Consider the following 15,624-nt stretch of genomic DNA (forward strand, 5'->3'; position numbering starts at 1 on the left):
AGAAGGATATTTTGGAATCTTTTATGGTTTGAAAGAGTTGTGGGAAGGTTCCATGGTATCCCCTCTGTTTAGAGATAGCACCTGACCAGGGGAGAGGCTGTGGTGTAAACATGGATAACTCAGAATTAACCTCTGTCATACCCTTAATCTTTTGAAAGATGTTGTTACTGTCTTCTCTGAGCCATCTGAAATTACTTTTATCTGAGTTATATTGAACTCCCTCAACTCAGTAGTACAATTTTCACTTCTTCAGGCAATCTGGGCATGCAGTTTGTTTATTTTAATGTTGCTTACTGGAGAGTTTTATAAGAGGGGTTAGCTTTAAAATGCTGATGAAGCATTTTCACAAACAAAGATGAAATTACTCATTTCTTTTAAAAAAAGGAAGTTGTCAGTGAGTCAAATTCAAACCCTGATAGCTTCAATGGCCTCCTTGTAAGGATACAGCTCCAGTTTTATGCAGTGATAGTCAGCTTGTGCTCTTGAATGTGTCTTGGTCATTAAGAATTGTTTTTAACTTTTCCATGCTGTAATGAGGTGTAACAGGCCAGTTGTTGGAGACTAAATGTTTCATTGATTGCAAGACCTGTGAACCTAAATACTTGGAAATCTCCCATCACTGATTAATGTAGGGGCCTGAAGAGGTATGCACAGCAGGAATGAACTTGCTTTAGCTCTCATTTGCTCTTCCGTGTCTGACATTTGGGAAGATCAAATTAGCATCTCTTGTCCTTTCAATTATGTGTAGCATTAAGTGGAAATGAAGAAAAAAACCCTGTTTCTAGAAAGCACAGTACATGGGAATGTTAGTTGAGAGTAGTTAACCTTTATGTAAAGGGGACTATAAAATTTCTTTATTTTTTAAATAAGCTAACCATTGTGACTTAATTTCCTAACTCTAGTAACGTCAAGAAAATCACGTTAATCAAGTTGCACTCTTTTCCAGAATACTACGGATTTTTTCTCTCCAAGTGAAACAAATGAACTGAATTATAGTAATTGGTTTTTTTTTTCTGTACTGGTAATTAGTCTGTAGTTGTTCCTACCACTAATTAATACCTCTTAGTGTCTTAAAATGCTTAGAAAATCCAGTCTGAAAGAGAGAATTAGCAAGTACATTATTAGTGGGTCATTTGTCAGTTGCTTGTGGGTCTTTTAAATGTTGTAGTAAACATGTTGCATTTGAGGTGAACTCTGATTTTTTTTGTGTGTGTATAGAATCAAAATAAAAATATTTATAATTGTATTTTAAGGGAGAATCACTGGTAAGGTTGGCTAAGAAGCAACTTAAACGTATTCTTTAAGAATATCTACAAAGCATCATCGACAGTTCTTAATAAGAGCGCTTTTGTAAGTGAATCGTAAGAGATGGTATTTACTGGCATTCTAAACTGTAATTGCTTTTGTTATGGTTATTTGCTGAAGAAATGAGTTATGACCCCTTATCACTTGGTAAACAGTGGTATTTCCCTTTCATAGCATATGAAAGATCATTTTTGTGGGTACCAAACTGTTTTAAAATATTTTGCTAAACTATACAGGCTTGCCATTTAAGGAGATATTCTTCAATATAAGTGAAGAATTGATCACAAAATAGAACTTGCCTAATGACTAAAAATATTAATTGGGCGCAGTCATTGTGAAAACACCATTTTTCTTCTTAGGCTGTGGATGTCCCAAAGGTCACAGACATACATTGATGTAGTCCTGGAAACTTCTAGCGACTCCAAGGAAGGAAAAACATTTGTCACCAGATAGCACAGTCCCTTAAATTAATTTCTTCTACTTGGAGAATTTTACTTTAACTTGAACATGTATTTCGGAAGGCGTTACCCCTCGCATCCCTCCTCCCAGCGGTGCCTGTTGTCCTGGTGCCCACAGCAGAGGACATCTGAGCTGGGAGCTCGGCAGGGACTTGGTTGCCATTCATGGCTCAGGTTGTCCTTCCTCGCTTCTCTTCGGGAAGTGGTGAGTGGAACCTTTGGAATGTGAGCAGGGGAGACAAGAAAGATTTTCCATTTTTCCAAGGGAGATGTATCATCCCATCCGCTTCAGTGCCTGCTAACCCAGATGTTAGTGGTGCTCCCTGTAGTACTGTCATTGCAGTTGCACGGTGAGCTACGTCACTGCCTATAAAACAAGAGGGGAAAGTATATTATAAAAATCTGCACCAATATTTTCCAAGGTGGGAGGAACCAAAAAGCCCTTGCCAGGAGGTGGTTTCCAAGGAAAATTAAAACGTGCTTTGAATAATAAAGCCGGTGCAGAGATGTAGATGGGCTCATTTTTTCTGCAGAAAGGCTCCAGGTAGGAAGTTCCTGGCTCTTCCAGTGATTCTCCCACCCTTCTGTCGTCTTCATCCGGTGGTACTGGCAGCCTTGTCTCCCCAGGCATGCTCAAGTGGTACGTAGGAGAAAAAACTGTTTTCCCTTTTTTCCAGCACATGGAGACAGCCTGTCACAGTGTCCAGTGCCGTTTCCATGGCTGTGGAAGTGGAATGTTGTATCCAATGGTTTGCTCTGAGTCTTTGCAGAAAGATAATGCCAAGTACGGTCTCTGTGTGTTAGGACATGGTCAGATGTATGGACCTTGCCACATATGTTTGCTGGGCATTAACGTGAAGAAAGGTAGAGGAGAAACACAGAGGAATAAGTTGCTGCCTTTGCCCGATGACTAGCATAATCATTATCTCGTTACTGCAAGTTTCAAGCAGTCTAATTAAAAATTTTTTGCACTCATTATTTGATCAAGACAATTTACACCCATTTTAGCAGCAATTACTGGTATGTATCAGGCCTACTGGCTTGTGAAGTTCTATTAAAATATGAAATGAGATACATTACCATATCCTTGCAAAACCTGCAGGAAAAATAATTTTCATATTGGGTAAAACAACGATGAAAGGAAATTAAGAATTAGCACCAAGACATATGGCATGCTACAGTTTATTCTGCAAGCCAGGCTAAATAGAAAGTTTATGTTCAGACAAGTCTTTCAGACGCTGTCTTCCCTTCATACTGTTGCATTGTGTAGATGAGTATTGCTGTTAACAGTAATATTTCTGTTTAGAGTATTCTGAACAGATACTTGGGGATTTGCAGTATGAAAGAAAAGAGGAAGGACTGTTCCAAGTGTAAACAGCTTAACTTGTTAATGTATTCCAGCTTTGTTCCTAGAAACAGGAGTAAAACACCATTTTTTGTAGAGATGAGTTAACTGTGTGCGTCATCTTTTGAGACAAAGTGTGAGAAAACCATGTTAAATGTTTGAGATTAGATGTTTCAGATGTTAGGAATCTAGTGAGATGCAGAATTAGATGCTTTTCCATAACTATGTTCAAAGAATCCCTGGTTTGGTGGGAAAATTAGTAGTTAACTACATAGAAACACAGTGGACCAATTTCACAGAATCACAGAATCACAGAATGTTAGGGATTGGAAGGGACCTCAAAAGATCATCTAGTCCAATCCCCCTGCCAGAGCAGGAAAACTTAGGTGAGGTTACACAGGAAGGCGTCCAGGCGGGTTTTGAATGTCTCCAGAGAAGGAGAATCCACAACCCCCCTGGGCAGCCCGTTCCAGTGCTCTGTCACCCTCACTGAGAAGAAGTTTCTTCTCACATTTAAGTGGAACCTCTTGTGTTCCAGCTTGAACCCATTACCCCTTGTCTTACTGTTGGTTGTCACCGAGAAGAGCCTAGCTCCATCCTCGTGACACCCACCCTTTATATATTTATAAACATTAATGAGGTCACCCCTCAGTCTCCTCTTCTCCAAGCTAAAGAGACCCAGCTCCCTCAGCCTTTCCTCATAAGGGAGATGCTCCACTCCCTTAATCATCTTTGTGGCCCTGCGCTGGACTCTCTCCAGCAGTTCCCTGTCCTTCTTGAACTGAGGGGCCCAGAACTGGACACAATATTCCAGATGAGGTCTCACCAGGGCAGAGTAGAGGGGAAGGAGAACCTCTCTGGACCTACTAACCACCCCCCTTCTAATACACCCCAGGATGCCATTGGCCTTCTTGGCCACAAGGGCACAGTGCTGGCTCATGGTCATCCTGCTGTCCACCAGGACCCCCAGGTCCCTTTCCCCTACACTGCTCTCTAATAGGTCATTCCCCAACCTGTACTGGAACCTGGGGTTGTTCCTGCCCAGATGCAAGACTCTACATTTCCCCTTGTTATATTTCATTAAATTTTTCCCCGCCCAACTCTCTAGCCTGTCCAGATCTCGCTGGATGGCAGCACAGCCCTCTGGCGTGTCAGCCACTCCTCCCAGCTTGGTGTCATCAGCAAACTTGCTGATAGTACACTCAATTCCCTCATCCAAGTCATTGATGAATATATTGAACAGTATTGGTCCCAGAACTGACCCTTGAGGCACTCCACTAGATACAGGCCTCCAACCAGACTCCGCCCCATTGATCACAACTCTCTGGCTTCTCTCCTTCAGCCAGTTTGCAGTCCACCTCACTACCCGATCATCCAGTCCACACTTCCTCAGTTTTGCCGTGAGGATGCTGTGGGAGACGGTGTCAAATGCTTTGCTGAAGTCAAGGTAGACCACATCCACTGCTCTGCCATCGTCAATCCACCTTGTTACGTCTTCATAAAAGGCTATGAGGTTGGTCAAACACGACTTCCCCTTGGTGAAGCCATGTTGACTGTCCCTGATGACCCTCTTATCCTTGATATGTCTTAAGATGGCACCAAGGATAAGGTGTTCCATCACTTTCCCAGGGATGGAGGTGAGGCTGACCGGTCTATAGTTGCCCGGGTCCTCCTTCTTGCCCTTTTTGAAGACCGGAGTGACATTTGCTTTCCTCCAGTCCTCAGGCACCTCTCCCGTTTCCCAAGACTTGGCAAAGATGATGGAGAGCGGTCCAGCAATGACTTCAGCCAGCTCCCTCAGCACCCGCGGGTGCATCCCATCTGGACCCATGGATTTATGGATGTCCAGATTGCTTAATTGCTCCCTAACCCAGTCCTCATCAACTGAGGCAGACTCCTCCATTGTCCTGCCTTCCTCTGGGGCCTCAGGGGTACGGGGCTCCTCAGGACAGCCTCCGGCAGAGTAGACAGAGACAAAGAAGGCATTCAGTAATTCTGCCTTCTCTGTATCTTCTGTCACCAGGGCACCCACCCCGTTCATCAGTGGGCCTACATTGCCTCTGGTGTTAGTTTTATCTGCCATGTATTTGAAGAACCTCTTCCTGTTGTCCTTGACCCCTCTTGCCAGGTTTAACTCTAAGGAGGCCTTAGCTTTCCTAGTTGCCTCCCTACATCCTCTGACAACAGCCTTATATTCTTCCCAAGTGGCCAGCCCCTCCTTCCATGATTTGTAAACCCTCCTCTTCCACTTGAGTTTGCCCAGCAGTTCCCTGTTTAACCACGCAGGTCTCCTGGCTCCCTTCCTTGACTTCCTGCGCGTTGGGATGCACTGATCTTGAGCTTGGTAGAAGCAGTCCCTGAATGTTAACCAGCTATCTTGGGCGCCTTTACCTTCAAGCAGCCTTGCCCACGGGATTTCCTCCAGCAACTGTTTGAAAAGGCCAAAGTCGGCCCTGCTGAAGTCCAGGGTTGAAATTCTGCTCGGTATTCTGCTCCCACCACAGGAGATTCTGAACTCCACCATCTCATGGTCACTGCAACCAAGGCAGCCCCCCACCTTTACTGCTTCGACCAGACCCTCCTTGTTAGCGAGGACAAGATCCAGCAGCGCACCTCTCCTAGTCGGCTCCTCCACCATTTGCATCAGAAAGTTATCGTCAATGCACTGGAGGAACCTCCTAGACTGAGGCTGGCTGGCTGAGTAGTCCTTCCAGCAAACATCAGGGTAGTTAAAATCCCCCATAACAACCAGAGCCTGTGACTGTGAGGCCACGCTCAGCTGCCCATAGAAGGCCTCATCAACTTCCTCACCCTGATCTGGTGGCCTGTAATAGACACCCACAACAGTATCAGCCCTGCCAGCCGGCCCCTTAATTCTCACCCAGAATTGTTCGTATGTTTTGATTAGTGTGCATCTGCAGTCGCTTCAGACGTCACAGGTGTAACTGAGTATTCCAGACAGTAGATCATAAATAAGAGCAGCATCCAGACCAAAGATTGTCACCATAACAAAAGCTATTTTCTGCACATCCCTAACAACCTCACAAGAAAAATAATGCCTTATCAGGATAATGACTATTTAATATCTAAACTGGTAATTGGGTTTCAGCTTGAAGCAACAGGAACTTTTTGGCCATTTTTTCCAAAAGCTCAACTGTAGATTCCAACTTCATTTTGCTGAAGTTGGTAAACTAGAGACTACGCTTGGCTTCCTTAGCGAGCTGTGCTGAAACAGATTACTGAGGCAGCCAAATCAGTAAATAGCTCTGAACACAATGTGCTGAATGAGTTTCATTTTAAGGTTCATAGACACTGTTAGTTGCTGCCATAGTTGGAAAGTGGATCGTAATGCTGCACAAGGAAGATAAAAAGCATGTGGCTGTAAGAGCGTTAGTTTGCTACCACTGAACAGTGTTTTGTTCTCTTTTGTTTTTAGCTTTTTTAAGCCTGCTGTTATTTATATCTACCGTTAATTACTAACATATTTCTGTTGCAAACCATGGTATTGGTAGCAGCCTAGTAATCTAGTTCTTCTTGACTGTATAGTTTCAACAGGCCACTGGATGCTCTCCCTAATTTCTCCCAGATCTTTCATTCAAATGCTGTTAATTCACGTTAAGTTGTGCTCAGCATTGTCCTTCCTGTCTGTTTGTTGGCCTCTCATCTGGCTGCACACAGGAATCATGTGAGGCACTTTGCTGATCTGTCTTCCATTCCTCCTGAATGTGCCCAGAAGCTCCTTCCAAAAAATATAATTCTTCTTGCTATGTGGGAGCTTCTGTAGGTTAAGGCATCTTCATTTTCAATAATTCCAGGCATCTGACAAGTGAATATCTGTGGTAAATATGGATTATGTGATCGAACTCAACAGCAGATGACAGATGATCTAGTAGAAGCAAGCTAAAAATTGTTTTTCTGCTGCAAGTACTCTTTGTCTAGCCTGCAAATGTGCTAGGTAATTAAGTGAAGAAAACAAAACTCTTCTCATCTGACTATTATCACTTCTCTCCCTTTTTCCACGCTCCACTTAGTTTTGCTTTTCTAAGTATGAGGAAGGAAAAATTGCCTCCTTCAGTGGGTCCCGTTATTATGCCTATAAACAAAAACTATATTGACAGTGCATTGTGGAGATTAATTTTTGACCGTACTATGTACAGGCATACATTATGTCTTCAGAGGAGCCAAGTACATCTGTTTTGGCCACACCTCAAGTTAGGACTGGAAGGTGGGGTTGGGGGAGGTTGTGGGAGCACAAAACCCTTTTGCCCAGGTGTTTGGCTTCCCTCAGCACCTACCTGCCAAAGGAGATGATGAAAAGTGGCTTGGAGAGGTGCCGCAAAGCTGCCATTCAGCCAGCAGCCCTGAAAAGTTTGGGTCAGCCTGCTACTGGGGTATGGGAATGGGGGATGCTACCGATGGGCAGCTTTGCTCTTTGAGCTAAAGATTTTAAATACAGCAGAGATGAAAAAATTGTGCTGCGACTTTACTCCTGTATCTCTGCCAGTTTAACTGAATAAAAGACCACTCTGTACTCAAGGTGTGGATCAGAGGGAGATCTCAAGGTGTTCATGGCTGGGGAAGGGTAAGTGAGCACGTTGTGGGAGGTATTAATTAGTTCTTTGTACTTTCTACTTAGCTCTTGACTTCAGGGCTCCTCTATCAACGCCTGTTCTCATCGTTCCTCTTTTAGTGAGTTAATTGTGTTCTACTTCTGACATCTAGGTTCAGTGGAGATTAATGACACTTTTTCTTGCATCAGCAGGAGCAAGCTTCAACAGAAAGCCGAGAGGTGTTAAACCTCCCGATCTGCTCTGGTTGGGAGCAGGGGTGATTGGAATGCAGGCAGATTGCAACACGGCAGAGCACGACGATGGGAGCGCTGGCCTTGCTGGAGATAGGGACACAGTGGAACACTGTGGTCTTCAGGGATCGGAGCCGAGTTTGTGAAATGAAGTGCAGATGCGGTAACTGCTGAGAAGCTGGGCCCAGCAGAGGGGCTGGGCAGCTTTTTCTCTGTTCAAGTGCTTCAAAAAAAGGATGTTCTCCATCTTGGGGGATGAATTAGATGCTTTTGTTATGAAGCTGTGCTTTGCTGGTTGCCACATTGTAATGTAGGGAGCTGCTGGTGGGGAAAGAAAACCACAATAATCAGTGAGTGTTTGATAATGTTCCTTAAACAAAATAGAGGCATGATGTAAAAAAGTAGTTGGGGGCTATAATTGTGCAGATAACAGAGATGTTGCAGTAATAGTATTAAAAGAGCTGTTGGTTTGTGAAATTTATGTACTTTAGTTTCTGATTCTGCAGTTGCCTGTGTACACTGAAACAAAGCCTCAGGTCGCCAGGTCAGACCAGTGCTGTATTAATGATTTCTCTCCAGCCAAAAATGTGGCAATTCACCACATTTTTCTGGGAGGCAGTAACAGAATCATTCACATGGCTATTTTAGCCTTTCTACGTGGCTTAAGATTGCTGTCTTATTTAGTGCTGTATGGTAGATTTTCTTTCAAATTGAATTGTTGTAAGGACAAACAGGTTACTAAAATGTAAACAAAACCCAGGAGTTTGAAAGGGAACCTGTTAATTAAAATGTGCTGAGAACTAATGAGCAGAGGTAGAGCGAGTACATTCATATTCCTGTGCTCAACTGGAAGTGACTGAGTGGAGGAAACAAAATAGCTGCAACACATAAAACATTTCCAAGAAGATCTTCACTGACAAAAGAAAGTATTGATGAAAAACTAACAGCAGTGGTCTCTCCCAAGCAATCATTCTAGGACATTGTGTTCTCTCTCCTCTACTGTGTGTACGTAAATGAATAATCCGTGACCGACATGAGAATGTCTGGGAAGGGGATAATTGGGATTGCTCGAGTGAGCTGAGGGGGAAGTTACCTCTGGGGAGTGTGTCCTTCCCTGGAGAAAGTTATTTTATTTTCCTTTTCTGCTGTTACTTTACTGGAGAGGAGAGGCAGCACCGCACCACGTTATATTTGAATAATACAGATTTACTTCTGGATGGTGCAAACTTTAAAAAAAAATAATGCAACTGTATTGAGAGTGCCATTAACCCACAGAGGTATTCTCTTTTCAAAGACAAGGTACCAGTTTAAGGTATATGGCCTTTTAAGGTATACAGTCTTTTACATTCAACTGGGCAAACCTCTCGGAATTTAAAAATTTTTGGTGCTTATTAGCACGTTTCAGGGATTCACAGGAGTGGTCTGAGCAGGTAGAGGTTGGAGAATGAGCATGTTGTATTTCTTCTCACATTCATTTTATGAAGGATGTAAAGCTCTGTTAGGTAAGTGAAGTGGGATGCAGGAAAATGTCCCCCCTCCCAGTGTACTTCAGCTGTCACTACGAAAAGCCAGAAAGATTTTTCATGCTGAACTTTGTTAATGACCATCCCACAGCATCTCAGAAGGAAAACGCGTTCTCCATGTTCAGATGGAGAACGGAGTAGAGGCTGGAAGAAGGTGAAAGGGAGGGAGAGAACATGGGAGCTTTTCTATATGCAGGTAAAGTCAAGTTTTAAAGGCGTAAGAGATTAAGTCCTTGCAAACAAGCTCAAAGCTGACTGGTTCTTCAGAAAATGTGTGGAACACAGCCTGGATAAAGCACGATGAACAATGTCAGGCTTGTGAAGAAGGCAAAGATAAATAGAGTTCATGTTTGTGCTTTTAAAAGTATCTTTAGGTTTAAAAAATCAACTTTCGATGATATGTACAAATTGTCTGTCTTTAGACAATTTTTAATATACGCAGACATCACAGTAGCAATGTGCAATCGCACTGACTGGTTCAACTTTAAGTTCGTTGTGGTCCTTCAGGAGAAGGCCTGCGAAACTGAAAATAAATCTAGGATAAGTCTGCAAGTCTATAGCCATCTACAGCAAATAACTACACTATTTTTAAAAACAACAGAAATAATTCTGGTGGAGTATAAAGTACCTACTTTATACATGATGAAAATACTACATTATCAAAAAATCACTAGTATTTTGGAGTTGAAATGTTTCATCTTCACTATGTTTTTTACATCATGATCTGCATCTTCAAACACAATTACAAAGCAGTACTGTCATAGTAAAGCCTAACAGCAATTGAATTTGATTGACTTAGTAATTAGCCTTTCTTCTTCCAAAATTGGAAGCCTTCTTTCTTCAAAGATGGTTGAATCTCAGAATTTTAAGTGTGATTCCATTGCAATCTTGTGTATTGAACATGTATGCAAGCTTTTCTGTGATGGTTTTTGCTTTCATTACAGATGTTTTGTGAGAAAGAGATAGCAAAGTAAAAAAGGGTGGAGGTAGAAACCGGGTAGGAGTATTAATCCAATTCCCAAGTGACGGGAGGAGCTCAAGTGTTTTCCCAGATCACTTTTTCTATGTTATGTAACGTTAATCATACTCAAAAGGTGAAAGTGTAATTTCAGGACTGAGGCATTGGTATTCACCATATAAATACGCCTACCAAGTGTACCATAAGCCCAGACTGGGGTATGGGTGTGCTTGTGTGGTAGCTGCTAAGGTGTATTTATCCTCCCTTGCTCACCTTGCTCCACTGAGGACTAGAAAGAGGGCATTAGTCTAAAATACTGCATTGCATCTTTTTTTTGCTGTCTGTTCCCCTTGGATCGGGGTCAGAGACAAGTCTCGACACTTCTGTGAGTACTGCAGTGGTTTCTGAGCCAGCTGCCTGATAGAGCTACAAGAACTGGAAAGGGAGAGACGTAGTAATCTTGTCTTTTCAGTCTTAGTGCTGTCCTAAATATGTGTGCTTTGTTCGTCATGCAGTGAAACCCAAGAAATTTTATTCCATGAGAACAGGTCTGTGGTAGACTTTTGAAATGTGCCATAGCTGCTTATGTGAGCCTCAAAAATATGGAGTAGCAGTCAGTCTTTAAAACTGTGTAAGCGTTAGGGTGAAAAAAAAAAAATCTTCTTTGGAAATTGTTTCTAAAATCTCCTCTTAAACTTGTGGCCATAGATCTTTGATTTCCAACCAAGGTGAGGGGCTCACTAAAACTCTGTGGGTGTAGGAAGTCGCATTAGTCCTCAGAGTACATTTCCAGCAATTTAAATTACCAGAACATTTCTTTTTATTACAGATGATTCTTGATCTCTCTGTTTGTACTTCTGTGGATTTCAGTCATAATGTAATATGAATTGATTTCTGTCCCTGAGAGCTAATGACAGACCTGGTTTCTTTGAAATGCTCAAATTGGTTATACTGTCTCATGCGAAGCCAAAGGACTTATTATCCAGGACAAAGCAAGCACCTAGATTGACAAGTCAAAACCAAGTCTCTTTCTTGGCTTCCTGGTAATTTCAAATTGGCTGAAATGGTTAAGATATTTGACAAAGTGTACTAGATCATTAAAAAAAAAAAACCTGTGTGATCCTAGACAGTGAATTTTATGTTCTCCAGATTCAGAACTATTGCAAGACCTTGTTTCCCCAGTGGGGACGAAGCAGGTTGATTCCAGACACTGGGTGCTTCACTCTCATTCTGCTCTGCACCCAGGGCTCAGGATCTGTTAGAAATTGGTGGCTAACATATGACTATTACCGAAAAGCATTTATCTGAGTAGAACAATTGAAACAGAAGTTAGATTCTCTCTAGGAACCTGTACCTTTTCCCTTCGCTTCCCTTCGCTTCCCTTCGCTTCCCTTCGCTTCCCTTCGCTTCCCTTCGCTTCCCTTCGCTTCCCTTCGCTTCCCTTCGCTTCCCTTCGCTTCCCTTCGCTTCCCTTCGCTTCCCTTCCCCTTTTTTTTCTTTCTTCTTCTTTCTTTTCTTTTTCCTTTTTTTTTATTTCTAGATTAATTGACATTGATTTTGTTTTGCATTACATTGTTGGATGTGTTTGTGTGTGCTGATGTTTGGTGTTGCCAGTGGAATTATTCTGGAAGTTGCTTCTTTAGTGCCGTGTCTCGTTCTCAGCCTGCACACGAGCAGAGCTCCTGGGCTGCCGTCCTTTTCCATCCTCCTTGTCTCCCTCACGTATTCTCTCTGAATTTGTTTCCATCTCTGCTGTTTGGCTGTCTTCAGTCTGTAAACTCTTCAAAACTGGGAAGTGTGTAATACATTACACATGTATTGTGCAATCCGTATGTTCTGATTTAAATAGAGTTACTCTGGCTTAAGATGGCATGGTGAGTGTAAGATGTGGTCTTTGGGTCTTAATGTGTGAATACAGTCCAAATCAAGCAATAAAATATTCAAAGTATTAATCTGCTGTTAAATATACTTTTAAACCAGCCCTGCACACAGTGTGTTGTAGCAGAACATGGGTTGAGCCAGTTTTGATTGCCAGTTAGTAGGAAATGCATTGACAGATGTTTTTCCTGATAATTCTCATAACCATTTTGCAAGGTAAGTAGTAGTTGCCAAAGGGACAATGAACTTCTGCGTTCCCTAACCTGCTAACCATTGTTAGTGTGTTAATAACGTGTCATTTTTATACTAGCCTTTAACAGCTCTGCAGAGCACATTGTGCCAGTTTTCCGAATACGGATACCTTGTGCTGATATGTGTAATAGCCAGAAGCATCAGTGCCACTCCAGTCTAATTACATGTTCTCGTTTTTATTGTTTCCAGGTTTATTCCCATTTATAGGGGACCAAGTCACACGTACAAGATACAGAGGCTGACAGAATCCACTTGTTACTCATTCAGGATACAGGCGGTCAATGATGCCGGGGAGGGACCTTTCTCAGAAGTCTGTACTTTCTGCACAACTAAGTCAGTCCCACCTGCAATCAAAGGTATGTCATACTTTTTTTTTTTTTTTTACATATGCATAAGTAACATGTAATTATTTAAGTAATTGGTAAGTATGCAGTGAGTTTGTAAGAATTTACATAAGTATGAAATAAGTTTGTGCTGCTTGTACATTTTTGTGAATTGTGAAATTAGTTACATTATGGTGGGAAGCTAAATTATCACCCAAAAAACATATGAACAATATAGATATGATACCAACCACTGTTGTTGTACATAAACTGTTAAAATGCTACTGCTAACAATAATGGTTACCAAGGGGTTGCTCTGGATACTGCAGCACTCCAGTAAGGGATGTAACAGCTTTAGTATATATGTGTACATACCAACTTAGGCATTAGTAAAGTTGCAGGTTTTTTTAAGTTGTGTAGGTGATGTTCAGCTTAGCACTTCAGAGTTTATTTTTCCTTTAATATATAAAATTAATAATGATCTTTCACATACATAAAGCATTAGATTCTTACTCAGCACATGTTCCTCTAGAAGAACAAAAGGCCTAATTAAATTAAGTTTTATAATGAAAAGTCTTTAACTGTGTATGTTTTGGCCAAAGTAATTTTGCTCCTTCCTTCCAAGGAGAACTGTTACAAAGGCAGCAGATTCGCTGTATCGGCTGCAAGATAAACTGAGCTGAAATCAGATGCACCGTTTTCTTCTGCATGCTTAAAACTCCTTTGCCAAGCAGTACCATTTACTGTGAGGAACAGCAGCTGTTAGGTTGTCAGAGGTTTCATTTGTTCAGCTGTATTTAAAATCTGGCTTTGGTGATTTCATACCATTCATGATCAAAGATTTAGAGGGGGGAAAACACTGCTGGGGTGTAAGTTCCCTTGTCCCTGGGTTGGCTGCTCTGAATCACACCCAGCAAGAACAAGTCTCAAGCACAGAGAGAACATCAGGAGATTGGCTTCACTACCCTAAAATCAGTGTATGTGAGAATCCCACCTTTGTTTTTATCTGGATATCCCCTGGGTTTTGGCATTTGCCTCAGTGCTGTTTCGGGAAGGAGATATCTGTATGTATTTAGTGTCAAGTTCAAGGGTAAAAATACCCATCAGTGAATTATCCTGATTCCTAAGATATGCCACCCAGCAAAGTGAAGGGAGCTCCCGCTGGATGGACCAGGCTAGCGTAGGTGAGGGTAGCGGGGACGATGTGCTTCGCAGCTTCAGCATCTCCACGTTGTCCGAGTGCCGGGGCACAGGCGCCCGTCGCTCGTGGATGCAGAGTCCGTGTTGCCGTTGCTTGTCTCAGCTGCTCTAAGTGGATAAAACTAGCAAAGGGATGCCAGCATGTGTTGTAGTCACTTTTTCATTTTGTTAGATAGAAATCCATTTTATTAAATTGGGATCTCACCTAGGTTTTTGTTTTGAACTCCCTGCCTGCTGGTTTAGTTCCTGTTAAATATGACTCATGCTCTGGACTGAAAGTCAAGCAGTTAAGATATGGTGGAAATACCGGGTTGTGCGTGGGCTGGGACCACAGGTACATGACAAAATACCAGCTTTTACAGAGAAAAGGGCACAACGAAAACTGCGCTGGTGAGCAGAGCTGTGGGGAAGTAATGCTATAGGGAAAAGAGATCTGTTGAGGCAAAATGATGGTGTTGGTTCCCTTCCACGTTCAGAGCAATACAAAGGAATGTAGATGATAAACTTAGTACACTTCTTCATGTATCAGAAGCACTTGTTTATTCTCCTATAGAGTATCCCAGTTACCCACTTAGTGATGCCAACCCTAAAACAGCATTATAGTTAATGACAGATTTTTGTCTGACACTTAGAAAACACGTGTGTCAGGGTGAGGGATGGAAGGAGCAGGGAAGATAATTGAGAATGTTGTCAGCTGAGATTAAGGCATCTATTATCAGTCTCTCAAAACAGGCAGATGTGCAGAGGGAACCAAATGGATATTGATTACATTTGGGTCCACGTATGATTCCTGTATTCCCCTTGGGTGGCGACAAATTAGTCTAAATTCATGTAATGTATGCAGCAGCAGCATCTGTTTCTTTGCTAGACTCTCCTGTTGTCTGTTTTCGTAGGGCTGGGAGTCTGTATTGCCTTTAACAAGCTCACGTGCTTGCACGTGCACATGTTAAATGCTTGGTAAAGTGTTTAGCACTGTGTTTTTTCTCTCTGATTCTTTTTGTTTGGTTGGTTTGGTTTTGCTCATATGCTTGCTTGCTCTGCCTGATCAAGAGGCGGGTGGACCCTGGTGCTGCTGAAGTTGTTTTGATGCCTTCCTGTGACAGATGCTTAGTTGTACATATAAACGTGCTGCTCGGCTCACCTGCGAGCTTGCTGTTGGGCATAGTTCAGTGACTTTTGGCTTTCAGCTGGTGAGAGATCCTCTCCCAAGGACAGCAGCATTGTAACAGCTGGAAAATTGGTTTTCTGTAGAGTTTTGGTGGAATCTCTAGTCTAAGCCTGCCTAGAAACAGCAGGTCTGACCACCTGAATGTCAGGCTCAGAATTAGATACCAGTCCAAGTCTTTAAAGTTATGCTTGTACTTTTGCTTCTTTGGTTGGACTTCATCTCTGATACAGAAGATTATTAGCTTCCCTTCTCACATTTGTCCTCCTGTTTTTCCTGAATGAAGTGTATGATACTACTTCTCTTTTTCAATGATGCATAGCATGGGAGGAAAATGCAGGCGTCTCCACTGGCACAGGTGTTTGCTCAGAACTTCAGGCAATTACTGCTTTTATTTGTGCCAGCGTAATTCGTGC

General features: G+C 42.3%; 1 protein-coding gene across 2 annotated transcripts in view; it reads left to right on the top strand.

Annotated features, from left to right (window-relative positions):
* The window catches only part of FNDC3B (fibronectin type III domain containing 3B), a 197,604-nt gene that overhangs the window by 171,988 nt on the left and 9,992 nt on the right, over positions 1 to 15,624 (top strand). For both annotated transcript variants that reach the window (XM_065639992.1, XM_065639993.1), the window contains exon 24: positions 12,710 to 12,876. In XM_065639992.1, the coding sequence (XP_065496064.1) occupies positions 12,710 to 12,876 (167 nt within the window). The remainder of the gene's footprint in view (positions 1 to 12,709; positions 12,877 to 15,624) is intronic.

Source organism: Caloenas nicobarica, chromosome 8, assembly GCF_036013445.1.
Source record: "Caloenas nicobarica isolate bCalNic1 chromosome 8, bCalNic1.hap1, whole genome shotgun sequence".
Taxonomy (NCBI): Eukaryota; Metazoa; Chordata; class Aves; order Columbiformes; family Columbidae; genus Caloenas; species Caloenas nicobarica.